A 21,964-nucleotide genomic window follows, 5' to 3' on the forward strand; every position below is an offset into this window, starting at 1 on the left:
CTCTAATGCATGTCCGTGTTTCCTTGTTTTTTCTTCCTTCTGGTTCGCATTGCCTTTCCGCTAAATATTACTTGACCTCTTTCGTTGTCGGTCCCCCATAATGACTTATCCAGACGCGTGCGTGTTGTGTGTTTTTTGTTTCTCCGTCTCACCGCGGCGGTCGCACCCTCTCATTCACCATAGCCCTCTCTATTCCGTCTCTCTGCCTCCCCTTTCTCTTTCCTTCCTTGTTCTCTGGGACGGACGCACACATACACACACACACACACACACACACGCTTGCCATCCGACCCCCCCCCTAGCACCTTCAACATCCTCTTCTGTTTTATTTCGCGTGTGTTGTGTGTGTGCGTGTTTGTTTTTTCTCTCCCCCTTTTATCCGAATAGGAGCGCCATCGTAGAGCCACCACCACCACCGGTAGACCATATTTCACACTTCCTGGTTGTCAAGAACTCCTCCCCCGATTTTTAGCGTACGGGCCCTGGTGTTTGTGGACATCCGATTACCTCTTTTCCTGGGAAGGGGAGGCGTACGTGCGCGCGCTTCACGACCGGACCCCCCCGCCCCCTCCCCCCTTCTCCCCCCCTTCCGGTCGCTCGCTTTTTTTTTCATCCCATCGTTTCTCATGGAGTCGAGGGCTGTGCCCAATGGGCGTAACAAAACGGTTCGCCTTGGCAAGAACTCAGATGTGGTCTACAACGAGGAGGACGTCATTGGCCGCGGACAGTTCGGCACTGTTTACCGCGGTATCATGCCCGCCTCCGACACCGTAGTTGCCGTCAAACTGTTGAAGAATGTCCCCTCGGCGCTCATGCAATCCTCGGAGCATACGAGCGATCACTCACACCACACCGACCCCCAGGGGTGTGGCGGCGTGCATGTTTCTCCAGTCTCCCCTTCAGCACCGTCTTCTTTTTCTGCTACGCCAGCCAAGGCGGTGCGTCTAGAATATCCATCGGAGCTGAGTATCTTGTGCGATGTGCGCACTAATAACTGCCCCAACATTTTGCGCGTTTTTTCCATCTGGAACAAGCGGCTGAAGCCCACACGTGACGAGGCAGGTGAGAATATTGCGTTGGCGGCTGCATCGCCGTCATCTTCGAGCGAGGGTCAATCCTCGTACCTCTATATCATGGTGACAGAGTACTGCGAGGGCGGAGACCTGCAGAAGTTCATGAAGGCACGCGGTAGTGCCTTGCCTGTCCACGTTGCTCGTTCCTTCACCTACCAGCTATGTAACGCCCTACTGACACTCAAGCGGCACCGCATCGTCCACCGAGACGTCAAGCCCGCGAATCTGCTGCTCACCTCAGCCGACTGCGAGGTGGCAACGCTGAAGCTGGCAGACTTTGGGATGGCGAAGGTTGCGCCGGCACCATGTCGCCGCAGAAAAAAAGAGTCCACTCACGATGCGCGTGGGGAGGAGGGGGACGACACGTCGGGCACCTGCCCGCTCTTCTACTCGGAGATGGGGACGCCAATGTACATGTCACCAGAGCGGCTCGCCCTGAAGCCGTACGACTACAAAGCAGATGTATACTCGGCCGGTATGGTGCTGCTAGAGATGATGCGTGGGTCGTGTGTGCAGGTGAAGTGGGAGTCGCAGCTGCGCTCGGAGGTGCCGAGGACCATCTGGCAGGAGCTTCGACAGTATCCACCGGACAAGGTACCCGCGTGGCTCGAGCTCGTGCAACGGATGACGGCGGTTGACCCAGGTGAACGGTACTCAGTGGAGGATGTCCTCCGGCATTCGTGGTTTCAGGCGGAGGTAGGGCACCCACTGCCTCCGCTGACGATCCCTTTGGAGGAGAACTCAGGGTGTGGCAGCCGCACTTCACAGCTGCAACAGACTCAACTGCATACGCCTGTAACGTCCGTTGTAGTTTGCGCTGATGAAGGCATACAGTCGACCTCGTCCGTAGACACAAAACATTCCACCACAGCTCTTCCTCCTCCCTTTTCCAGCGCTGAAGGTAGCATGACAGGTTCCGAGAGGCAACGCGGCTACACTGACTCAGGTGTGGTTCCCAAAAGAACAGACGCCTCGGCTGCTGCACCGTCGTCGCCGTCGTCGTCTCCGTCATCCTGTGCCGACGGCGAGGTCGGCGAGCGTACACCGCAAGCGACAAAGGAGGCTGCGCTACCTGGGGGAGAGAGCAAGTCCTGCCTGGCGGAGTCATCGAAGTGGATGGTGCTGGGTGTGTGTGCGGAGGTAAACGTCGTCCATAACGTTGCCAACGGCACTTACACGGGGCCACCGAAGCCGGCGGTCGGCACCGAGGGTGGGTTGGCGGCGGCTATCAGCCTTCCAACTTCGGTTGCGGCTGCTGCGTTCTCGCTGCCACCTGGGTGTGGTCCGCATATCATTACTAATGCCGTGCGCGCCTTGGTGGACGCGGCTTACCTTTACGTGCTCCAAGATGAACTGAACGCTGCACGTGGTTTGACGTTGGTGTCATACCTCATGGATTTGATGCAGAACGGCTACGCGGCGTACCTCAAGTGCATTGCGTACATTGGTGGTACCAGACGCCACACAGGGGTGAACAGCTGCAGTATAGGCGGGCACCGGCTCGTGGTTCGTGACGTGAGTGTGCTACACAATGTGTGGCGGCAGTTGATGACCCGCCTGCACAGCGCACAGGTAGCCTACACGGCGCGGCTGCCTTCGCATATGTTGAGCAGCGCTGCGGCGTGGCGACAGCGGCTGCTGGGAGCGCCGACCATCGCTGGTGACGACGGTGAAGACGCAGCAGCAGCGCCAGCGGTGGCCGAGGAGGAGGTGAGGGGCGTGGATATGAGTGAGGCCTCGATGACGTTGTCAGAGAGAGAGATGGCGATGTCTGCATTTCACAGTGCTACGTCCACCTCAAAGGGTGAGGCAAATGCGGAGCCGGTGACGGGGGCAAGGGCGTCACTGTTCGCTGCGCCTCTTATGCCGCCCGCTACTGAGCGGTTGTGTATTTCCACCGTTTGCCCTCGCGCGGAGCAGCTCATCTTTGACAAGGCTGTCGAGTACATACAGTCGGAGGCAGTGTCTATGCTTATGGATTCGACGTCGCAGCCGCTGCCGACTTCCTTTGCCGATGACTTGGATGCAACGGACTGCCTGGAGGAGGAGGAGGCGACGGTGCGGTCCAACCGGGACCATTCGACGCCGCTCCCGCCGCACATGTCAGAGCGCCTCCCGACGGTCGATGACCAGACTATGCCTCCACACCGTGGCGTGGCACTGCTGCGCGTGCTACTGCGTCGAGCGGTGCTGACAATCGCTGAGGTTGGCTTGGAGGCGGAGAAGCCGAAGTCAGCACGTAAGTCTCTCCCAGAGGTGTCGACTTTACAGACATCTTTGACCACGTCACGGTCATCAAAGCCCTTGTCGGATGCTGCGACCACCACCACCACCACCACCAGCATCAGCTGTGAAGCTGTCGCCAAGCTGGCCTTCGTCGTTGAAGTGCCAGTATTCTGCACCCTTGATAAAGTCGATATCCAGACGGTCGAAAACCTGCTGCATACCGCGACACGAGTGTTCAGCAGCACGCTTTCGTCGACGGGTTAGGACTCTGATTTAAGGCCCAAGGATGATGACGACAAAGTGTGCGGTGGGTGGTGGTTGACAGAAATAGGGAACGAGGGTTGGGAGACTTCTCCATGTACATACCAGCGGATCATCTTTCACTACCCGTCGCCGCCGCATGTGCTTTTATGTACTCTTGTCCCCCCCTCCTCCCTCCTCCTCCCTATCCCCCTTCTTGACGACGACTAATCCCCCCTCCCCCTCCTCCCCCTCCCTCCTTCCGGTTGAGTCGCCGTCGTTTTGCTCGCACCGGTATTCGTGGGTGTTATTTTTTTCTCAGGGGAGCTCGTATCATTTATTTTACCGGCGTCTTTCAGCATTTTCCCATTCCGATGGCGACGTGTCATCATCTCATGGAGAGTATGCGAGATCGCCAGGGGTGGGGCGGGGCAGGGAAAGAGGGAGGGGTAGAGAGAAGAGAGTGGGTGGCGATGCGCCTCGGTGGTGGTGCGTCTCTCTTTTTTTTCCCCCACCCTTCACACACTTCCTTTTCTTTCCCGTCAGGCACTGGTCGTCACCACCTTCTCGACTCACTCACCCACCCTCGCCACCCCTCCTATGCGCATTCAAAGGACGGGGTACCGCTACAACAGGGTGCTTGTGCGTAGGAGTTGTCTTTCCCTTTAATTCATTATTGTTCTGTCATTTTCTCTTTCTCCCCCCTGCTTCCCTATTTTCCCTCTGCTTCCCTCCTCTCTCCATCTTTGGGCTTCCCTTTGTGTTTTACATTGGATTGGAGTCCTGCTTCTAGACTGCCCCCCCGCCTTTTCTGCACAGCAATCTGTTTCCACTTCACTCTTCTCCTGTTTTTGTTATTGCGCACGCCCTCTTTTTGGATGTGTATTTTGTCGTCCACTAGAATGTGTGTCTACGTGTGGTGTGTGTACGTGTTCGTGCGTGTGTATGCGTGCCGCATTCACTGTTTCACGGCATTGGCCCACCGTGTCCCTCGACGACGGAAGACACGTTCACTGCTCCATCTCACACAGACACACTCACCCCCCCCCCCCACCACCACACAGCCTTTCTTTGTAATCCCCATTTTCTCCCTTTGTATGTTTGTGCTTCTCTGATTCTGCGTTCTCCCCTCCCTCTTTTTTTCAGGAATTCATCTCTTCGCCCCCCCCCCCCCCCCCTTCTTCACACTCTCCTCGAGAAATGTGTACAATGGTCAGAACCGAGAGCGATACAGGGAGCCGAATCAGCGTGATGAGAGTCGGGGGGGGGGGCGGATGAGTATGCACAGAGGAGGGCGGCGGCGGCGGCGGCGGGAGGTCATAGGGGAAGGATGAGGGAATAGTGTACTGTGTATGTGTGCTATTGTTTGGGTGTCATGCTACCTGGTGACTACAAAACACACACACACACACACGTGTATGCTTCGTGCGTCAGCTTACATGTTTCCTCCTTCCTTTGCCGCACCTGCATTAATTCTCACATGAACAAAATAGTTTCCTAGCAGGAGCATGGGCCGGAGGGGCGGGGCGGGGCGGGGGGGGGAGGATACCTGCAGAGCGTTGTATCCTCAGGTGGATGGATAAGCTGCTTACTCCGGTACGGAGAGCCTTTTGTAGACGTTTATTACTTTTATTGATGTGCTAGCGTGTGTGTGTGCCGTTTGTCTCTTCCTCTCCCTCCCCCTCAGAGATTTCATTATCTCGTCCGTGGGGGAAGGGGGAGAGGGGGAGGGGCCAATGCCTCAGCACTCCCAGGAAAACAAACACGTATCGAATTGCATTGCAGGTACGTTTCCCTGTTTCTTCAAGAGTGCAGGCCTGCGCAGACGGTTTGATGTGCGGGCGCTCGTTGCTTGTGTGTGTATCTATGTATGTGTTGGTGCATTCCCTTGTCTGCATCTACTTTTCCCCAATCATCTTTCACATCTCTCCTTGCCCCCCCCCCCTCCATTTGCTGGGTTTGTGGCTCCATGTGTGTGTGGGCGTGCGCGCGCGCGTGTATGGGCTCATCTCATCGGTGTCTGCCTACACCTTCTCCCTTTCTCCCACTCTCTGCTCTCTCACTTTCTCCTTCCCCCCAAAAAATCCCTCATTCTCTTCTCCATCTCTCTCTTCCCCCTCCCCGGTTTTACCTCCTTTTACCTGTTCGTTTTCCTTCACACTTCTCAGTGCGAGGTCAGTCAAACACAGAGTGTATGTGTTTGCCCGTGTGCGTGCTCGTGTACGTCTTGTGATCTTCGTTCTCATTTTTCCTCCTCCTGGCATGGTGGTGGCCATTCGCTGACGCATACATACACACGTATACAATTTCTCTACTCCCCCTTTTTTTTTCACAACGTCGTTCTTCATACCTTTTTTTTTTGCTTCGATCTCACCGCAGCAGTAAGGACGCACACACACACATACACACACGCACACACGGGCGCGGACGCGCGTACCTGAGCGATCTCCCTCCCTTCTCTTTTCGCGTACAGTAAGGGGGCCGCATTTACGGCCCTAGGTTTCATCTCCTCTTCCAGGGAGGCGGGGGAGTTGGTCTCAGCATCAACAACATCGTAACCCCCCCCCTGTGTGGAACGAAGGGTGCTACAAGAGACGTGGCACCAGCTGTGCAGCAGTAGCGAGGTAAGAGACAGAGATCAGCATTAAAAGTGGTTTAGGAGCTTCTTCAGTCCATCCCCCTCCCCTCCCTTCCCTTCCCTCCCCTCCCCTTCCCTCCCCCTCCTGTTATTTTTGTTCTCTCTCTTTCCAGTTTCTTTTATCTGCTCTCTTTGCTCTGTGTCGCTCTTCGTGTTTCACATCTTCCCTCCCTCTCTCCCTCCAGATATTTTTCTCCATCTTTCCTGCGTTTTTGATTTGCTTTCTGTCTGCCCCTTTCTCTTCGAGGGAGCGGCGTTGGCATGATACTCGTTCTCGTCATCGCTTCCCTCCCTTCCTCCTACCCCATCCTCCCTTGCTTTAACCTTATTGTTCTTTAATTTCGACACATATCTACCTTGTCGGGGGGAAGCTCATCGTTGACATCAACGTTTAGCTACATCTACACACACACACACACACACACACACACACACACACGACTACCCCCCTCACCCCTTCGTATTTTTTTCGGGGCTTTTTTCTGTAGTTTTTTCTGTTGATGGGACAGCTCTCCCTACCACCATTTTGCTTTCCTCCTCCTCTTTTGTTTTGTTCTCTTCATTCTCAAGTGACGTGGAAGGGGAGTAAAAAAAAACGAAAGTGGAGGGGGGAGGGGGGCGGTGGTGGAGAGGATCAAGTGTGTCCTTGTGTGCTCATATTCAAAGGGAGGGAGGGAGGGAGGGAGGGGGGGGTGTTTTCGCATATATGTACGATACCCCAACGCTGCTGTCCTCTCACTCCTCTTCTTCCCCCCTCCCTCCCCCTCGTGCTGCTGCTGTTCTCGTCCGTGTTAGCCTTTACTTTTGATGGGATCGCTTAACTGGCTCTCCAAGCCGTTTTGTTGTGCATTCCTCGGCGGTTTTTTTTTTCGCGGAGTGTGTTGTGTCCCACGCGGAACACAGCCTCACACTTTTTCGTTTTTGTTACTCTTCACCCTGTTTCTTTTTTTATCGCTTCCGCCACCCCCCCCCCCTTCCCCACCCGTTATTCTGGCGAGGGTGTCTGTGTTTCTCTGCTTCTCAATTTGCTTCTCTTCACTGATGTGCGTTGATAATATACTGTCTCCAATCACACGTTCGCGTCTTTCTTTTTTTCGCCGCGGTCTCCTCTCTCGACGGGAGGCCCCCCGTTTTTTTTTTTGTACCCTCGTCGTCCCCCCTCCCCCCCAAAATTTTTTTTTTCCAGCCGTCTGCTCACCTCCCACCCACCTCACCTCCCCATTTCCTCTCTTTTCACTTCCTGGCCATTGCCGCAAGTGTGGTGTCGATTGCCCCGACCCAAGGAGATGAACTCCTCCTCCTCACCCGCGCACTGGATGCCGATTGGCGGCTCATCCCAGACGTCCTCGTACTCGAATGACCAGGTCCCTCAACACCAACATGGCGGCGACAAAGGAGATCAGTCGCTGTCGCGAGAGCGGGTGCACCAGTATGATCCATCTGCCTCCAGGGAAGACACACTTGAGAGTCCGGCAAACCCATCAGAGCTAAGCTACGTCGGTCGTGACAGAGGAGGAGGAGGAGGAGACGATGTCATTACCGTTTTGCATCACCATCGTTGCCATCACTGCATCTCACCGCCGGTGCCGCAAGTCTCGTTGCAGCCACAGCCAACACGCAATGATCTGCTACATCAGCCCACCTCCCCAACACCTCACGCTTTGTTGGGCCGTTTGTCATCCTACGGCGCAGCGAACCAGCTTCTCTCTGAAGAGTTGTCTCGCAAGTCCTCTGTGGTGTCGTCATGCTGCTCATTCAATCCACCCTTGCTCGTGGTCCACACAGGGCACAAGGTCGAGGCCTCGACGAACCAAGCTACTGCACACAACGAAGATTTACTGTGCTCCTCCTCTGTGGGCCTCGCGAGGGTGACGGTTCAGCAGAGTGACTTGGATTCACAGCCTTCGGCACTATCGATAGGTGCCCCGGGGGAGACTGTCTCTGTGCGTAGTGAGAAGGGTGTCTACGAGCAGGATAGCGATCAGGATGATGTGGTGCCTGAGGCGGTGCAACACTCCCTTCCCCTGCGTTGTACGCCCCCTTTGTCGCAGTCGCTGTCCCCCATTGGTCCTGGGGGCGCTGCGAGAGGGTCCTCTCCACCCCAGCCAACTGCGGCTCTGACAAGCGCATGTGCTGCGGGTATGCTGACTTCCCCACCTCCTGCAGCTCTTTCCGTGGCCGTGACGGCTGCCATCACGGTTTCTGCTAGGACTCTGCCTACCGTAATGTTAGAGGCGCAGGTGGATGGCTCTCTTCATGGCATCCAACTGCGCGCCCCACGAGTTGTGCCCCATGTCGAGTCGCCGCCGCTGCATCCGGCGCGGCTACCTGCCCTCTCCTCGATCGCAGAGGTCCCCACGCCCTCTGCCTCGCTCGGAGACGGGGTGAAGCGCGATGAGATAGCAGTGACGGCAACGCAGCAGAGCCCCGGCAGCTCAACCAACGGACTTTCGGTGCTCAATTTTCACAGTGGTGGCACTGTCCCGACAGCTGTGTCTGTCGTGTCACCCTTGTACTCTGTGGGCACCCTGTCTGTCGACGACTACATGACAGCGACCAAGACACCACCGCTATATATGTCCCAGTGTCATGTGCCGCCACCTTTGCATGGCAGCGCAGACGCGCACAAACAGCACCAGCAGCTTCTCTCTACACCACAGTTACACCAACCATCATCCCTGTTTTCTGGATTCTCGAGCACCTCGTCAGCCGTTGGCCACGTGGCCAGGCAGCGACCGTCGCGATTCCGCATTGCCGAGGACACAGACAGAGCCGCTGGCAGGCCGAGCGTCCTGCGGCCGACAAGCCCTTGCGCGCCAATCTTCACGAGTGACCACTCGCGGCACATCCCCGTCCTCAGCGGTAACGCGCTGTCAATCACCGAGGCAGACCGCTGCAACGGCTCCCTGCTCCCCTTGATGCCGCCAGCCTCATCTTCTCAGGCACCAGTCCAGAGCAGTGGCAGCACAGCTTCGACCCCACACATACCAGCGCTGGACTTTAGCACCATCTCTGATGGGCCGCTCGTCAGGAACGGTGAGGTGCTGGATGCACCATGGTGGGGCAGCTCGGGGCGGCGATCCAGCCTGCCGTCTCCCTACGTCAGCGCCATTTGCTTCAGCCACGGCTGTTGTGGCGACAGCGGCGGTTCCGACTTCAGCGGCTACGGAGAGGATGACGATGAGACCGAGGACATATCGGTAAACCGTCACCCAGTGAACAGGAAAGCTGAGGAGCTGCAGCGGCTGAGGATGTATAGTGGCTTCTCGAACGTGTGTTTCTCTTCTCGCTTCGATGACGCAGATGTGGGCAGCAACGACGAGGACTGCATCGAAGTTTGCTACAAAGGGCGTCCGCTCCGTGGCAGTGTCGGTGGTTATCATTTCCGCACGCGCTCTCGCGCTGCCGCTGCGTCTCAGGCACGCGGCATCAATAACGATGCCTCTCGCCACTTTTTACGAGGCTTCAGCCGCGGTGCGTTACATCGTGGCTCCTGCACGGGGTCATCTGCACTGAGCTGGATCCAAGTGATGAAGAGTTTTCTATCCACCGCCGGGATATACCTCTTCCGGATTGCCGTTGTCTATCTCACCTCTCTCCTCATCTTTCGCACACGTACCGCTATGTCATCCTGAGTTTTCCCAAGACACGAACACATGGTACGGTGGACAGGAGCGGTGGCAGCGACGGTGCTTGGACACTTTAGCGGGGTGGGGAGCAGCAGTGGGATTAGGGGGGTCCTCATGTAGGCTTATCGCTGTTTATCCCAGCGCTCGCCCGTCTACTCGTCTGTGTGAACCTCCGAAGTGGTGGCGGGGGTGGGGGGGCAGAGGGGGAGGGAGATGCTCTCTTATAGTGTATTGTGTGTGTATATATATGTGTGTGTCTGTGTCTGTGTGTGTGGGAGCGGGGGGGGTGGCGGGGAAGGGGTGCACTCCGTCGGGGGATATATCGAGTGTTTGTGTATGGCTAGTGAGGAGCGATCTGTGTTACCATATGACCGACTCCGTACCTCCCGTCAGCGCCCCTTCCCATGTCGCTGCCATTGCTGCTCTCAACTAGTGGCATCTACGAGTGTGGGTGTCTACTCCCACCCTTCGAAGTTTATACCTCTGCCTTCTACATCTCGTTACTCCCGTTATGTGCTCCCCGTGCTCTTCATTGCCTTGAAACATTTTGTTCTGCTCGTCTCGTCTGTGCGTCCTGTCTCTTTGTGTATCTGCATGTTCCCCCCCTTCCCCCCCCCTGCTCCTCCTCCACACATCCACACATACACATATATATATATATATGTATGTATACACACTCAGATCCACTTGATAGAACGCGCATCACAAGTACACATCAATATTCACACACGGTACCCCCCCCCCCCTCACCCCTGATAAACACATCATCCTCCTCTCACTGGAAGGGGTGGGCAGCGGTGGCGGCGGTCATCATCAAGTGACAAAAGGAGTGACTCGTATTGCCCACGGGCAGTGGCGGCGGCGGCGATCCACGCCACGAGAGCAGCCACCCGTTTTTCGGTGAGGCTCTGTTTCCTCCTCGCTTCCGCTGGATCCAGGCCAGGCTTCGTCTATGCTCCAGTCAAGATCGGGTAGCGGCACGCCGCTACTTCAGCACGTCCCGGCCCCCGCGGCGATGACGAGCCTACCTTTGCATCAAGGCCATATTGCCGATAATATCTCGACTCCTGGTGGGGATGCATCGCTGTTGTATCCGCCTCTCACACCAAAGCGGGAAGTAGAGTTGCGAGCTAAGGGCCGGCAGCTGTTGGACGAACACCGTCGCGAGGTCGCCGAGAAAGGCTTACCTTACACTGCGGAGGAAGTTGCCCTCATGCGAGAGCAAGGAAGAGAGCTGCTGCGCGCCTCACGGGAGGCTGCTGCGGCAAACGGTGGGCATCATGTGCCGGCGCCGTTGCTTAGCGCTGCAGTGCGAGCGGCTGCTGCACCGGCGCACCCTTCCAGACTGCTTATTGACGCTTCCGGCGTGAGCTTCGAGGGAGGTCGGAGTGGTGCCACGCAATCGACGTCCGAACCCACGCAGCAACCGTACGACAATGGAGCCATGACCTCCCCACTGAATACCCAGCAAAGTGCAACTGTGGATGGAGGAATACCGTGTGCACGTGAAAAACCAACTTTTTCGGATTCGACAGCAGTACAGTTGCCGTCGTCGCCCGCACATCTGCAGGACCTGCTCGAAGAGGTTCAGCGTCTTCAAAGCCTCGTGGCTGCACAGGAAGCGCAGCTTCACGCACAGCAATCCTCTGCTGGCCTCACGACAGAGGAGTTGCTGACCAAAAGCCACGTGGACGCCCTGAGGAAGTCTTTAATTGAACAGTTTAACGAACACATGGCCCAGTGCGAGCAGGCCAATCAGACCTACTGGGAAAAGGTCACTGCCCAGCACCAACGTGAAGTCTGCGCCTTGCAAGCAGAATGTGCTCAGCACAAGCAACGCGCCGCGGAGGCTGAGGCTCTTGCACAGGGTCAACAGTCCAAGCACGATGCGAGAAACGAAGAGAGCAGCGATGTCACAGCGACTCTCCGACTCGACGTGACTCGCCTTGAGGGAGAGTTGCAACTTGCACGCCAGCAGAGCTCTGATGCACAGACAGCCAGAGACTCTTTAGCAGCCACGGCAACTCATCTCAGCAGCACTGTGGAAGCACAGCGTGCCATGATCATCCAACTCCAGCAGGAGTTATCTTCCGCCAATACACAGCTGCAGGCTGTCCGAGAGGAGGCTCAGCATGCTCTCAACGAGAACGAGCGTGCCTTGAATGCCAGTCGCCTCGAGATTCTTAACCTGCACACAAGCTTGAGAGAGGCTAACGAGCAGCTGGAGGCCGCATGCGCGAGTGCAGCAGCTGCTGCGCCGCCGGCGCACGACGGTGCGAACCCGTTTGCCGATGCTGAGGACCCGTTTGGCGACCCGCCGCGCGTTGCAGCACCCCCTGTGGGTGATGCCGAGCTGGACGCTGCTCGCCGGAGGATCGCGGAGCTCGAGGCTGCAAACGCGGAGCTGGACGCTGCTCGCCAGAGGATCGCAGAGCTCGAGGCTGCAAACGCGGAGCTGCAGGCCGCATGCGCGAGTGCAGCAGCTGCTGCGCCGCCGGCGCACGACGGTGCGAACCCGTTTGCCGATGCTGAGGACCCGTTTGCCGGCCCGCCGCGCGTTGCAGCACCCGCTGTGGGTGATGCCGAGCTGGACGCTGCTCGCCGGAGGATCGCGGAGCTCGAGGCTGCAAACGCGGAGCTGGAGGCCGCATGCGCGAGTGCAACAGCTGCTGCGTCGCCGGCGCACGACGGTGCGAACCCGTTTGCCGATGCTGAGGACCCGTTTCGCGGCCCGCCGCGCGTTGTAGCACCCGCTGTGGGTGATGCCGAGCTGGACGCTGCTCGCCGAGAGGGGATCGCCAGAGGCTCGAGGCTGCAAACGCGGAGCTGCAGGCCGCATGCGCGAGTGCAGCAGCTGCTGCGCCGCCGGCGCACGACGGTGCGAACCCGTTCGCCGATGCTGAGGACCCGTTTGCCGGCCCGCCGCGCGTTGTAGCACCCGCTGTGGGTGATGCCGAGCTGGACGCTGCTCGCCAGAGGATCGCAGAGCTCGAGGCTGCAAACGCGGAGCTGGACGCTGCTCGCCAGAGGATCGCAGAGCTTGAGGCTGCAAACGCGGAGCTGCAGGCCGCATGCGCGAGTGCAGCATCTGCTGCGCCGCCGGCGCACGACGGTGCGAACCCGTTCGCCGATGCTGAGGACCCGTTTGGCGGCCCGCCGCGCGTTGTAGCACCCGCTGTGGGTGATGCCGAGCTGGACGCTGCTCGCCAGAGGATCGCAGAGCTCGAGGCTGCAAACGCGGAGCTGCAGGCCGCATGCGCGAGTGCAGCAGCTGCTGCGCCGCCGGCGCACGACGGTGCGAACCCGTTCGCCGATGCTGAGGACCCGTTTGCCGGCCCGCCGCGCGTTGTAGCACCCGCTGTGGGTGATGCCGAGCTGGACGCTGCTCGCCAGAGGATCGCAGAGCTCGAGGCTGCAAACGCGGAGCTGGACGCTGCTCGCCAGAGGATCGCAGAGCTCGAGGCTGCAAACGCGGAGCTGCAGGCCGCATGCGCGAGTGCAGCAGCTGCTGCGCCGCCGGCGCACGACGGTGCGAACCCGTTTGCCGATGCTGAGGACCCGTTTGGCGACCCGCCGCGCGTTGCAGCACCCGCTGTGGGTGATGCCGAGCTGGACGCTGCTCGCCGGAGGATCGCGGAGCTCGAGGCTGCAAACGCGGAGCTGCAGGCCGCATGCGCGAGTGCAGCAGCTGCTGCGCCGCCGGCGCACGACGGTGCGAACCCGTTCGCCGATGCTGAGGACCCGTTTGCCGGCCCGCCGCGCGTTGTAGCACCCGCTGTGGGTGATGCCGAGCTGGACGCTGCTCGCCAGAGGATCGCAGAGCTTGAGGCTGCAAACGCGGAGCTGCAGGCCGCATGCGCGAGTGCAGCAGCTGCTGCGCCGCCGGCGCACGACGGTGCGAACCCGTTTGCCGATGCTGAGGACCCGTTTGGCGGCCCGCCGCGCGTTGCAGCACCCGCTGTGGGTGATGCCGAGCTGGACGCTGCTCGCCGGAGGATCGCGGAGCTCGAGGCTGCAAACGTGGAGCTGGACGCTGCTCGCCGGAGGATCGCGGAGCTCGAGGCTGCAAACGCGGAGCTGGACGCTGCTCGCCAGAGGATCGCAGAGCTCGAGGCTGCAAACGCGGAGCTGCAGGCCGCATGCGCGAGTGCACCAGCTGCTGCGCCGCCGGCGCACGACGGTGCGAACCCGTTCGCCGATGCTGAGGACCCGTTTGCCGGCCCGCCGCGCGTTGTAGCACCCGCTGTGGGTGATGCCGAGCTGGACGCTGCTCGCCAGAGGATCGCAGAGCTTGAGGCTGCAAACGCGGAGCTGCAGGCCGCATGCGCGAGTGCAGCAGCTGCTGCGTCGCCGGCGCACGACGGTGCGAACCCGTTTGCCGATGCTGAGGACCCGTTTGGCGGCCCGCCGCGCGTTGTAGCACCCGCTGTGGGTGATGCCGAGCTGGACGCTGCTCGCCAGAGGATCGCAGAGCTTGAGGCTGCAAACGCGGAGCTGCAGGCCGCATGCGCGAGTGCAGCAGCTGCTGCGCCGCCGGCGCACGACGGTGCGAACCCGTTTGCCGATGCTGAGGACCCGTTTGGCGGCCCGCCGCGCGTTGTAGCACCCGCTGTGGGTGATGCCGAGCTGGACGCTGCTCGCCAGAGGATCGCGGAGCTCGAGGCTGCAAACGCGGAGCTGCAAGTTGCTAATGAAAGTGCAGGGAGAGCGTGGAGGGAATGTCTCGCAAAGCTGGACGCAGAACGGCAGGTTGTTGTTGACCTCGAGGATGCACTCGATGTGGCCGCGGGTGACCTGGAAGGCCTGCACGAGGACTTGGAGGAGAAGTCGCGGCTCATCCAAGCACTGCGCGCTGGAGAAGCCGCGTTGGGCTGTTTGTCTGTAGATACGACGGGCAGCATAGGTGCTAACGGGTGGACGCTTGCCCCCTCCCCAGAGAAGGCCCGCAAGGGAATGTGCGAGGGTGGGAGTGAGAACTCGGCGGAGGTGTTGCATGTTTTGCGTTGTCGCGTGGCGGACCTGACGCATGAGCTGGAGACGATGCGGCACCAGCAAGAAGGGATGTCAGTGTCGGCTATGGTTCCAGGGATGGAGGCGCTTGGTCGGCAGTACGCCGAACATGAGCGTCGGCTCGTTCTTGCGGAGGAAGCGAGGGCGGCGCTGGAGGAGGAAGTACAGCGACTCCGTGGCAAGGCGACGAGTGTCTCGGGCAGATGGATGTCGGAGGACGGTAGGGACAGGGAGGGCAGTGGAGAGCAGGCGTCGAGTCTGGACGGCCGCAACGCTCACACGACGGCAATGGAGACCCCACCGGCAAGTCTTGTGGATCCGTTGCACGTACCGCCTAATGGCGACGGTGCAGAGGGTGGGATGGTGTCATCTGCCGTACAACCGCCTCACGTGAGCACAACCATGAAGTTGCAAAGCGCACCAGAGAACTTCGCGTGCAGCAAGGGTGGTTCCACCCCTACGGGAAGCGCGACGCGGCTTGTCACGCGTGACAAGCAGACACCAGCATCGCTCCCTGCGATGCCCGTAGCAGCGCTGTCGGAGGGGCCAAAGCAAAACGAAGGTGAATGCGGCCGCAGTGCATCCCTCACGCTGGCGTCATTGAACGGGAGTCGCGATTGTCAGGCTTCTCGGCGCGGTGGGGTGATTCCCGGCACCTTACGACACGAAAGCGGAGACGGCGAGGGTCTGATCAGTGCCGAAGAGGATGTAGCGTGCCAGTGGGCTGCATCGTCTTGTATGGTGTTGAGCGCTCCCGACAGGGACTCTGAAGTCTGTGATGCCGTCTCAACGGGTTGGAACAACGAAGTGGATTTTAATCTCCCACACCGCTGTTCGCGTGACATAGATGTCGACGGTGATGAGGATGACGTCAACACGGAAGCGTGCAACGTTTCGATCAGCACACGCGTGACAGCGTTGCATGGTCGGCAAGGGGCGCACAACGCTGCCGTCGAGGAAAGGGTGGATGACAGTAGTGTCACGATGCAGGAGTTGGGTCGGCGATACGCTGATGCGCAACAGCGGCTGTATAGCTCCGAGGAGGCGCGGCAGAGCCTGGAGGTGGGGGTGGAGGGGCTGCAGACGGTGGTGACTCGCCAGCCCCAGCGAATGTCTCCCGGGGTATGCGCGAGCAGAGCTGTTGGCAACGAAGCAGACCCGCTCACCGTCACGACTTCCTTTGCTTCTTCAGTTCCCACAGCGGCGCGAGAGCGGCCTATCAAGCAAGGCTGTCCTGGCAAGAATGCATCGCCGCCTACGACTACCTCGTCGCGCCCAGGCGGCGGCGACGATGCAGAGAGCGGGAGTTTCGGTTCTGCCCTCTATAGTGAGCCCGGCGTATCCGTGACGACGACAGCAGCGCCGGCTCATGACGATGGCTCCGGTGGCCGTCAAAATCGTCTCGCCACCGCGACGATAGAGGACACCGCGGCCTTGCACGAGCGCATCGTGGAGCTGGAAAATCGGCTGAGTGATATGGAGGCTCAGCATGAGGAGGAACTACAGGCTCTTGCCGAGGCCGCGGCTGACCGCATCGAAGCAATAGAAGAACAGTACGCGGAGGACCTCGCGGCGGCCCAAAAGACTGCAGCAACGGCAGGGGAAGGGTGCCAGGCCAATCTGGAGACAACCACGTCACTGATGCGGCAGGTGAGGCAGCTCACAGAATCGCTGGCGGATGCCCGCTCTGCTCATGCGGCAGAGCTGCGGACGTTGCGAGAGGAGCACGAGGTGCTGTTGCAGCGGCGCCTAAGCGAGCAGGAGAATTCCTTCGAGGCTGTCATCTGGAAACTAGATCAGCAACATCGGGATCAGCTACGCATTCTCGCCTCTGCTGGGGAGACAGGTGGCCATGCTTTGACAGGCGAGGAGGGAGTTGTGGGTACCGCACTCTCTTCTCTTCCCCCGGAGGAAGACAAGAGGGCGCAGTATTGGGAGGAACAGCATGCCACGCTTCTCAAACGCTTTGAGCAACTCCAGCGCGAATATGACGCGTTAACGTACGGCACCGGCGCGCAGCAACGCAGCTGCTACGAGGAGGGGGCAGACCGACAGGAGCAACCACAGAGCAGGGCGGTGCGTGACGCCGCGGCTGCGCAGCTCGAAACGCTTCACCGGCGTCTAGAAGAGATGGACAAGGTGGTCAAAGCCGCGCAGACCGACGCTCAGGACCGCTCCGATGAGCTTCGTGACTTCACAGCGCGTCACGCTGAACACGAAGCCGCGCTGCGCGCTGAACTGGATAACTTGCGTTCGCAAGTGCAATCTGCACATGATGAGCTGGCGCGTGCCAACAACCTCAATGAGGAGCTATCGGAGCTGCTGCAGCAGGGGGCCACCAGCGTTGAGACGGCGATGCGAGAGCGGGACGCTCAGCACACAGCGTTGGAGCAGCAAGTGCAGCAGCTGAAGCAACAGCTAGCTATGGCAGAAGATCGGTTGGCGGATCGGCAGGCTGCGCTGCAAGAGCAGGGGGTCAACGCGGATGCACTGCAACGGCGTCTATTCGAGATGGAGGAGGAGAAGCGCGCTGCTGAGGCACGGCTACGAGAGGGCCAGCGCAATGCAGAGGAGGCTGAACGGGCGACGGTTAACGCGGCTAATAGAGCTGCACGCGACGCTGAACAGGCGCGCGTTGCGGTGCAGGAGGCCATGGTCCAGGAGCACGCCACTCACAAGCAGGAGATTGCTGCCCTCCACCGCGAGCTGGATGAACTACGTGCTGAGCTCGAGGCAGCACAGACTGTGGCTGCAACGGTGCCACTGGAGGTGCAGCGACACCAGCGTGATCTCGGCACTGTGCGCGACCGCCTGACTGAGGCGCTGCGGAGTCAACAGGAGCTCCAGCAGGAGCTGAAGAGCAGTCGCGCCGAGGTGGAGCGCCAGCGACTGCTTCTCATGCGTGAGGGCATCGGTAACAGCACCGATGCCGACGACTGCGGCACTTCTCCTTCCCTGGACGCGCACCTGAATGCTTTGCTCCACCGAAACGAGGAGCTGGGGGAGAGGCTGCGCGACGCTGCGTCCGAGCAGGATAGACTTCAGGAGGAGAGGGACCGCCTCTCGATGCAGGTGAAGAGCGCTGCGCGCGTGGTGGAGGTTAAGGAGCAGGCGATGCGCCGACAGGAGGCGGAGTTGCGCAGCGTACGTTCGCAACTGTCTACTGTACGCGATGATCTTTCCCAGCGTGTGCAGACGAATCACGCGCTGCAAGTAGAGATTGATCACTTGCAGGAGCGCCTCGAGGATACGACGAACGCTTATGAGAAGCTACAGGGCATTCACATGGAGACCGTATCGAAATCTGGTATGCTGGGGCACGCCGTGGCGCTGCTGACGGCCAAGGCTGTGACGATCCCGCGCGCACTGGAGGAATACGTGGAAGTGGTGCTATCCGCATACAACACATTGCTGCAAACGGCGAGCAGAGACCGTCGGCACATCTACGACCGCTGTGACCTCATCGAGAAGGCCGCTGCTGAGGCCATGGCGGAGGCGGAGGAACAGAACCGCGTCTATGAAGCCGCCATCGCCGATGCGCAGGAGGAGCAGCAGCAGATGAAGGAGATCATCGAGGGTCTCCAGCAGGCGGTGCAGAAGGCAGAGGAGGCAAAGATCGCCGCCGTGGCGGACGCCACTGCAGCCCGCAGCGATCTGGAGGCGACCCGCCGCCAAGCGCGCGAGGACGTCTTTAACGCCCAACGGGATCTGCAGGCGGCCGAACTGCGACAAGCCGATACGCTGCACTCACTTTCTCTCCTTCAGGAGGAGGTGACGAACACAGCGGATCTCATCAGGACCCAAAAGCGGAACTATGACCGGCGGGAGGAGGAGCTGATGGAGAGGGTGACACGGCTGCAGGGGGAGGTCGAGGCTAGCAACTCTGCCGCGCGGCAGCTGCAGCAGGCCGCGGATGAGAGCCGCAGAGAGCTGCAGAGTATCGCTGACAGCGCAGTGCAGGCGCAGGATCGGGCGGTTCATGACGCGCAGGCGCTGCAGACGCAGCTCGCGCGCGTGCTGCCGCGTCTGGCGCAGCTAGAGGATGAGCAGGCACAGCGCACCGCCGACCTCATGGATACGGCGCAGCAGTTGTCTGCATTACACAAAAAGACGACCTCCGCAGAATGTGTGTCGCGCAAGCACATCGATGAGCTTAACCAAACCCTTGAACAGCTCCTCCAGGCCCACACGACGTTGCAACAGACTCATACATCTACCGAGGCCACGGCAGATCGACTCAGGTCGCAGCTTGCGAACGTAACCCAGGAGCTAGAGCGCACGACCAAAAGGGTTACTGAGCAGGAGGAGGAGCTGACAAAAGTGAGGGCACAACTGCACGAATTGGAGACCTGTACAAGTCGCGTTATGGCCGACGACCAGGCGCGGCTGCGGGACAGCGAGCGTCGGCTGCAGGGACTAGTGCAGCGCAACACGGCTCTGCAGCAGGAGTGTGATGCACTACAGGAGTCTTTGCAGTCTCTCCGCATCGAACACGAGTCGACTGTTGATGCGCTAAACCGCAAGTCGGAGGCGTTTGTGGCGCAGGATAAACTTATGAATCACCAAGTTCGGCTCTTGCGGGAGCGGGTGAGCACGCTGGAGGTGGAGCGGCAGGAGTTGATGTCCTCGACGGAGTCTCTTACAGCTGCTCGTGACCGGTGCCAGCGAGATGCGCTTTCTCTCGAGCATCAACTGGAGCACCTGCAACATCACCTGCGTACCAGCAATGAGCATAGCGAGCGACTAAACCAGGAGATGGTGCAGCTCAAGACGGACCACTCAACGGAGGTGGACCGGCTGCGGGAGAGCATCACAGACGCGCAAAAAGAGCTCGCCAAGTGTCGCCAGCTCCTCACCCAGGCGGAGGCCCGGCAGGTGGAACAGGAGAGTACTCACTATAGTCTTTCCGCTGAAGTGAGCGCCCTTCGCGAGGAGCTCCGAGGCGTGCGTGCGTTGGCAGAGAAGGCCACAGAAGAGTACCGCAAGTCGAAGATGAGGCAAGAGGAGACTGTGACGGTGTTGCAGTCACAAGTCTCGCAGCTTAACGAAGATCTCCGTGGCAAAGAGGACCAGGTGCGAATGCTTGAGAACACCTCTGCACATCAGGAGGACACCATCCACGGGCTGCGCCAGGATATTGCAGAGGCGATGGCGAGCCTCAAGCACACGCGCCAGGAGCTGCTCAATCAGAAGGAGGCTGCTGCTGCTGCGAGGGAGCATCACCGTCGCGACCGGTGCGAACTGCAGGAAAAGCTGAACGATGCCGAGGACGCCATGGCGGAGATGACGCGCTCTCAAGAGCAGTACCGCCAACGCATGACAAGCAAAGTGGAGCTGTACGAGGTGTCTGAGCAGGCACTGCGGGGAGAGGTGTGCGACTTGCGCGCTGACGTCGCTCGGCTGGAGGAAGCGCTAGCTGCGACAACGCACCGAAAGGTGACCGCAGAGACTCACCAGTCGCGACAGGCGCAGTCCATCAAGGCTGCTGAGTCGGAACTACAAACGCTGCGCTCACAAACAGTCCACGACATGACGGAGATTGCAGCACTCAAGTTGCAGCTCCAACAGCGCACGTCTGAGGTGGAGAGGTGCCGGCGCGAGGCGCCGGCACAGCTGACAAGCGAAAGGCATCTCTGGGAGGTGGAACACATGGCCGCCTGTGACGCGCTGGAGGAGGCGCTGCGGCAAGAGCAGCAGGCAAATAAGGATGCGCGCGAGGCTCGCGAGCGCGCTTTGGCGGCGCTAGCGTCCAAACAGGAAGATGTCATAGCGATGGAAAGTAAGTGCCGGTCGCTTCGAGAAAAAGAGCGCCAGCTGCGGCGTCGCTTCGACGCGGCACAGTCTCAGCTCACATTGCTGGAAGGGCTGGCAAAGACCACGGCAGACGATCTGGGCATCACCCTGAGGGGCCTACTTGGCGACAAAGAGGGTACCTTGGTGGATGCAGCGCCACACTCGCACGATATTTCGGTTGATTCAACCGATAGCGACGTGGCAGCCGCTGTAGCTGCCATTGCGGTTTCCGGCGCTGCGGTGCAGACTGTCATGGATGAGTTGCAGCGTCGGCTGAGCATCTTCACGTTGGCAGCTCATAGCCTAGACTCGGAAGATGACCAACTGGTTGAACTGCGAAAGGCGCTGGAGCAACAGGAGGACGCGGTGCAGCTCTTGGTGGAGGCGTGCGCTGGAGAGGGCCTGGGTTCGACGAGCAGTGCCACTCCCTTGCGTAGCGGTACAGCGGGAGTCGATGTCGTCACCCCCGGTTTGAACAATACACCTACCCCGTCTTTCACAAAGTCAGTCGGTGCACCTCTTGCCAGCAGTGGTGCGGTGAGCACTGCAGTTGTGCATCTTCGCTCGGTACTCACTTCGGCACAGCGAGTGTTCGTGCAGCGCATTGGCCAAGCCAGCTCGACATATGTGCATCGTGTCGAGGACCACCTGCGTACGTCGCGGCAGATGTTGCGGTCCGTGATGATGGCTATGGGCTCATACGAGATGGTTTCACAGCCGGCCGGCCGCCCTACCACAGCTGCTCTGTCGTCTAGACACAAGCTGCAGGTGTCAGCGACGGTGGCGGAGCTGCATCGCCGCACGGCAGCCCTCACCCGCGCGGTTGAGCGTATGCTGGACCTCGTAGTGCGAGGTGAGGGTGCCCAATCTCCAGCATTGTGTTCTTCACCACAGTCACTCAATGGCAATATGTTCGAAGGACAGCTGCAGGAGTTGCGACGCCTCTTCTCGGAAGCGGAAAGTTACGTCTTGCGGCCCTTCAACGAGCTCCTGTGCGTCTCCGAATCGCCGCTGGTGCGGACTGCCGCATCCGCGGCGGTGGACGAGGAGAGTGCCGTGGGCGAGGAACCACCACCACCACCACCACCACATCAGTCTTTCTCCTGCACAGAGAGCGACGGCTGGGGTGGGTAAAACTCTCAGACACTGATGACGCTTCTGCGGTTCCACCACAGCGGCCATCGTCGTCCACAACGCGTCCCACCGATGCGGACTGCGAGCAGGAGATGCAGACCGCCGTACCTGCACCGTTTACTAGCGGACCAGGAGGGGCATCGGTTCCTCTGATTTTGCCCCCCCCCCCTTCCCTTCCCTCCCCTTGTGTAAATGCCGGGTCACTTCTGGTGGAGGGACTG

At 59.7% G+C, this 21,964-nt stretch overlaps 2 protein-coding genes across 2 annotated transcripts; both read left to right on the forward strand.

The window, feature by feature from the left end:
• Positions 1-626: 626 nt before the first annotated feature.
• On the forward strand, positions 627-3,563 carry JKF63_05059 (uncharacterized protein; the record flags this gene model as incomplete). The annotated part of the gene is made up of 1 exon (XM_067901029.1): positions 627-3,563. The coding sequence occupies one exon, from the start codon at positions 627-629 to the stop codon at positions 3,561-3,563; it is 2,937 nt and encodes a 978-aa protein (XP_067757392.1).
• Positions 3,564-10,821: 7,258 nt separating this feature from the next.
• On the forward strand, positions 10,822-21,743 carry JKF63_05060 (uncharacterized protein; the record flags this gene model as incomplete). Its single annotated transcript, XM_067901030.1, has 2 exons — positions 10,822-12,015; positions 12,834-21,743. 2 exons carry the CDS (start codon positions 10,822-10,824, stop codon positions 21,741-21,743), a joined length of 10,104 nt encoding a protein of 3,367 aa, XP_067757393.1.
• Between the last annotated feature and the right edge of the window lie 221 nt (positions 21,744-21,964).

This window comes from Porcisia hertigi, chromosome 21 (assembly GCF_017918235.1).
Source record: "Porcisia hertigi strain C119 chromosome 21, whole genome shotgun sequence".
NCBI classification, from domain to species: Eukaryota; Euglenozoa; class Kinetoplastea; order Trypanosomatida; family Trypanosomatidae; genus Porcisia; species Porcisia hertigi.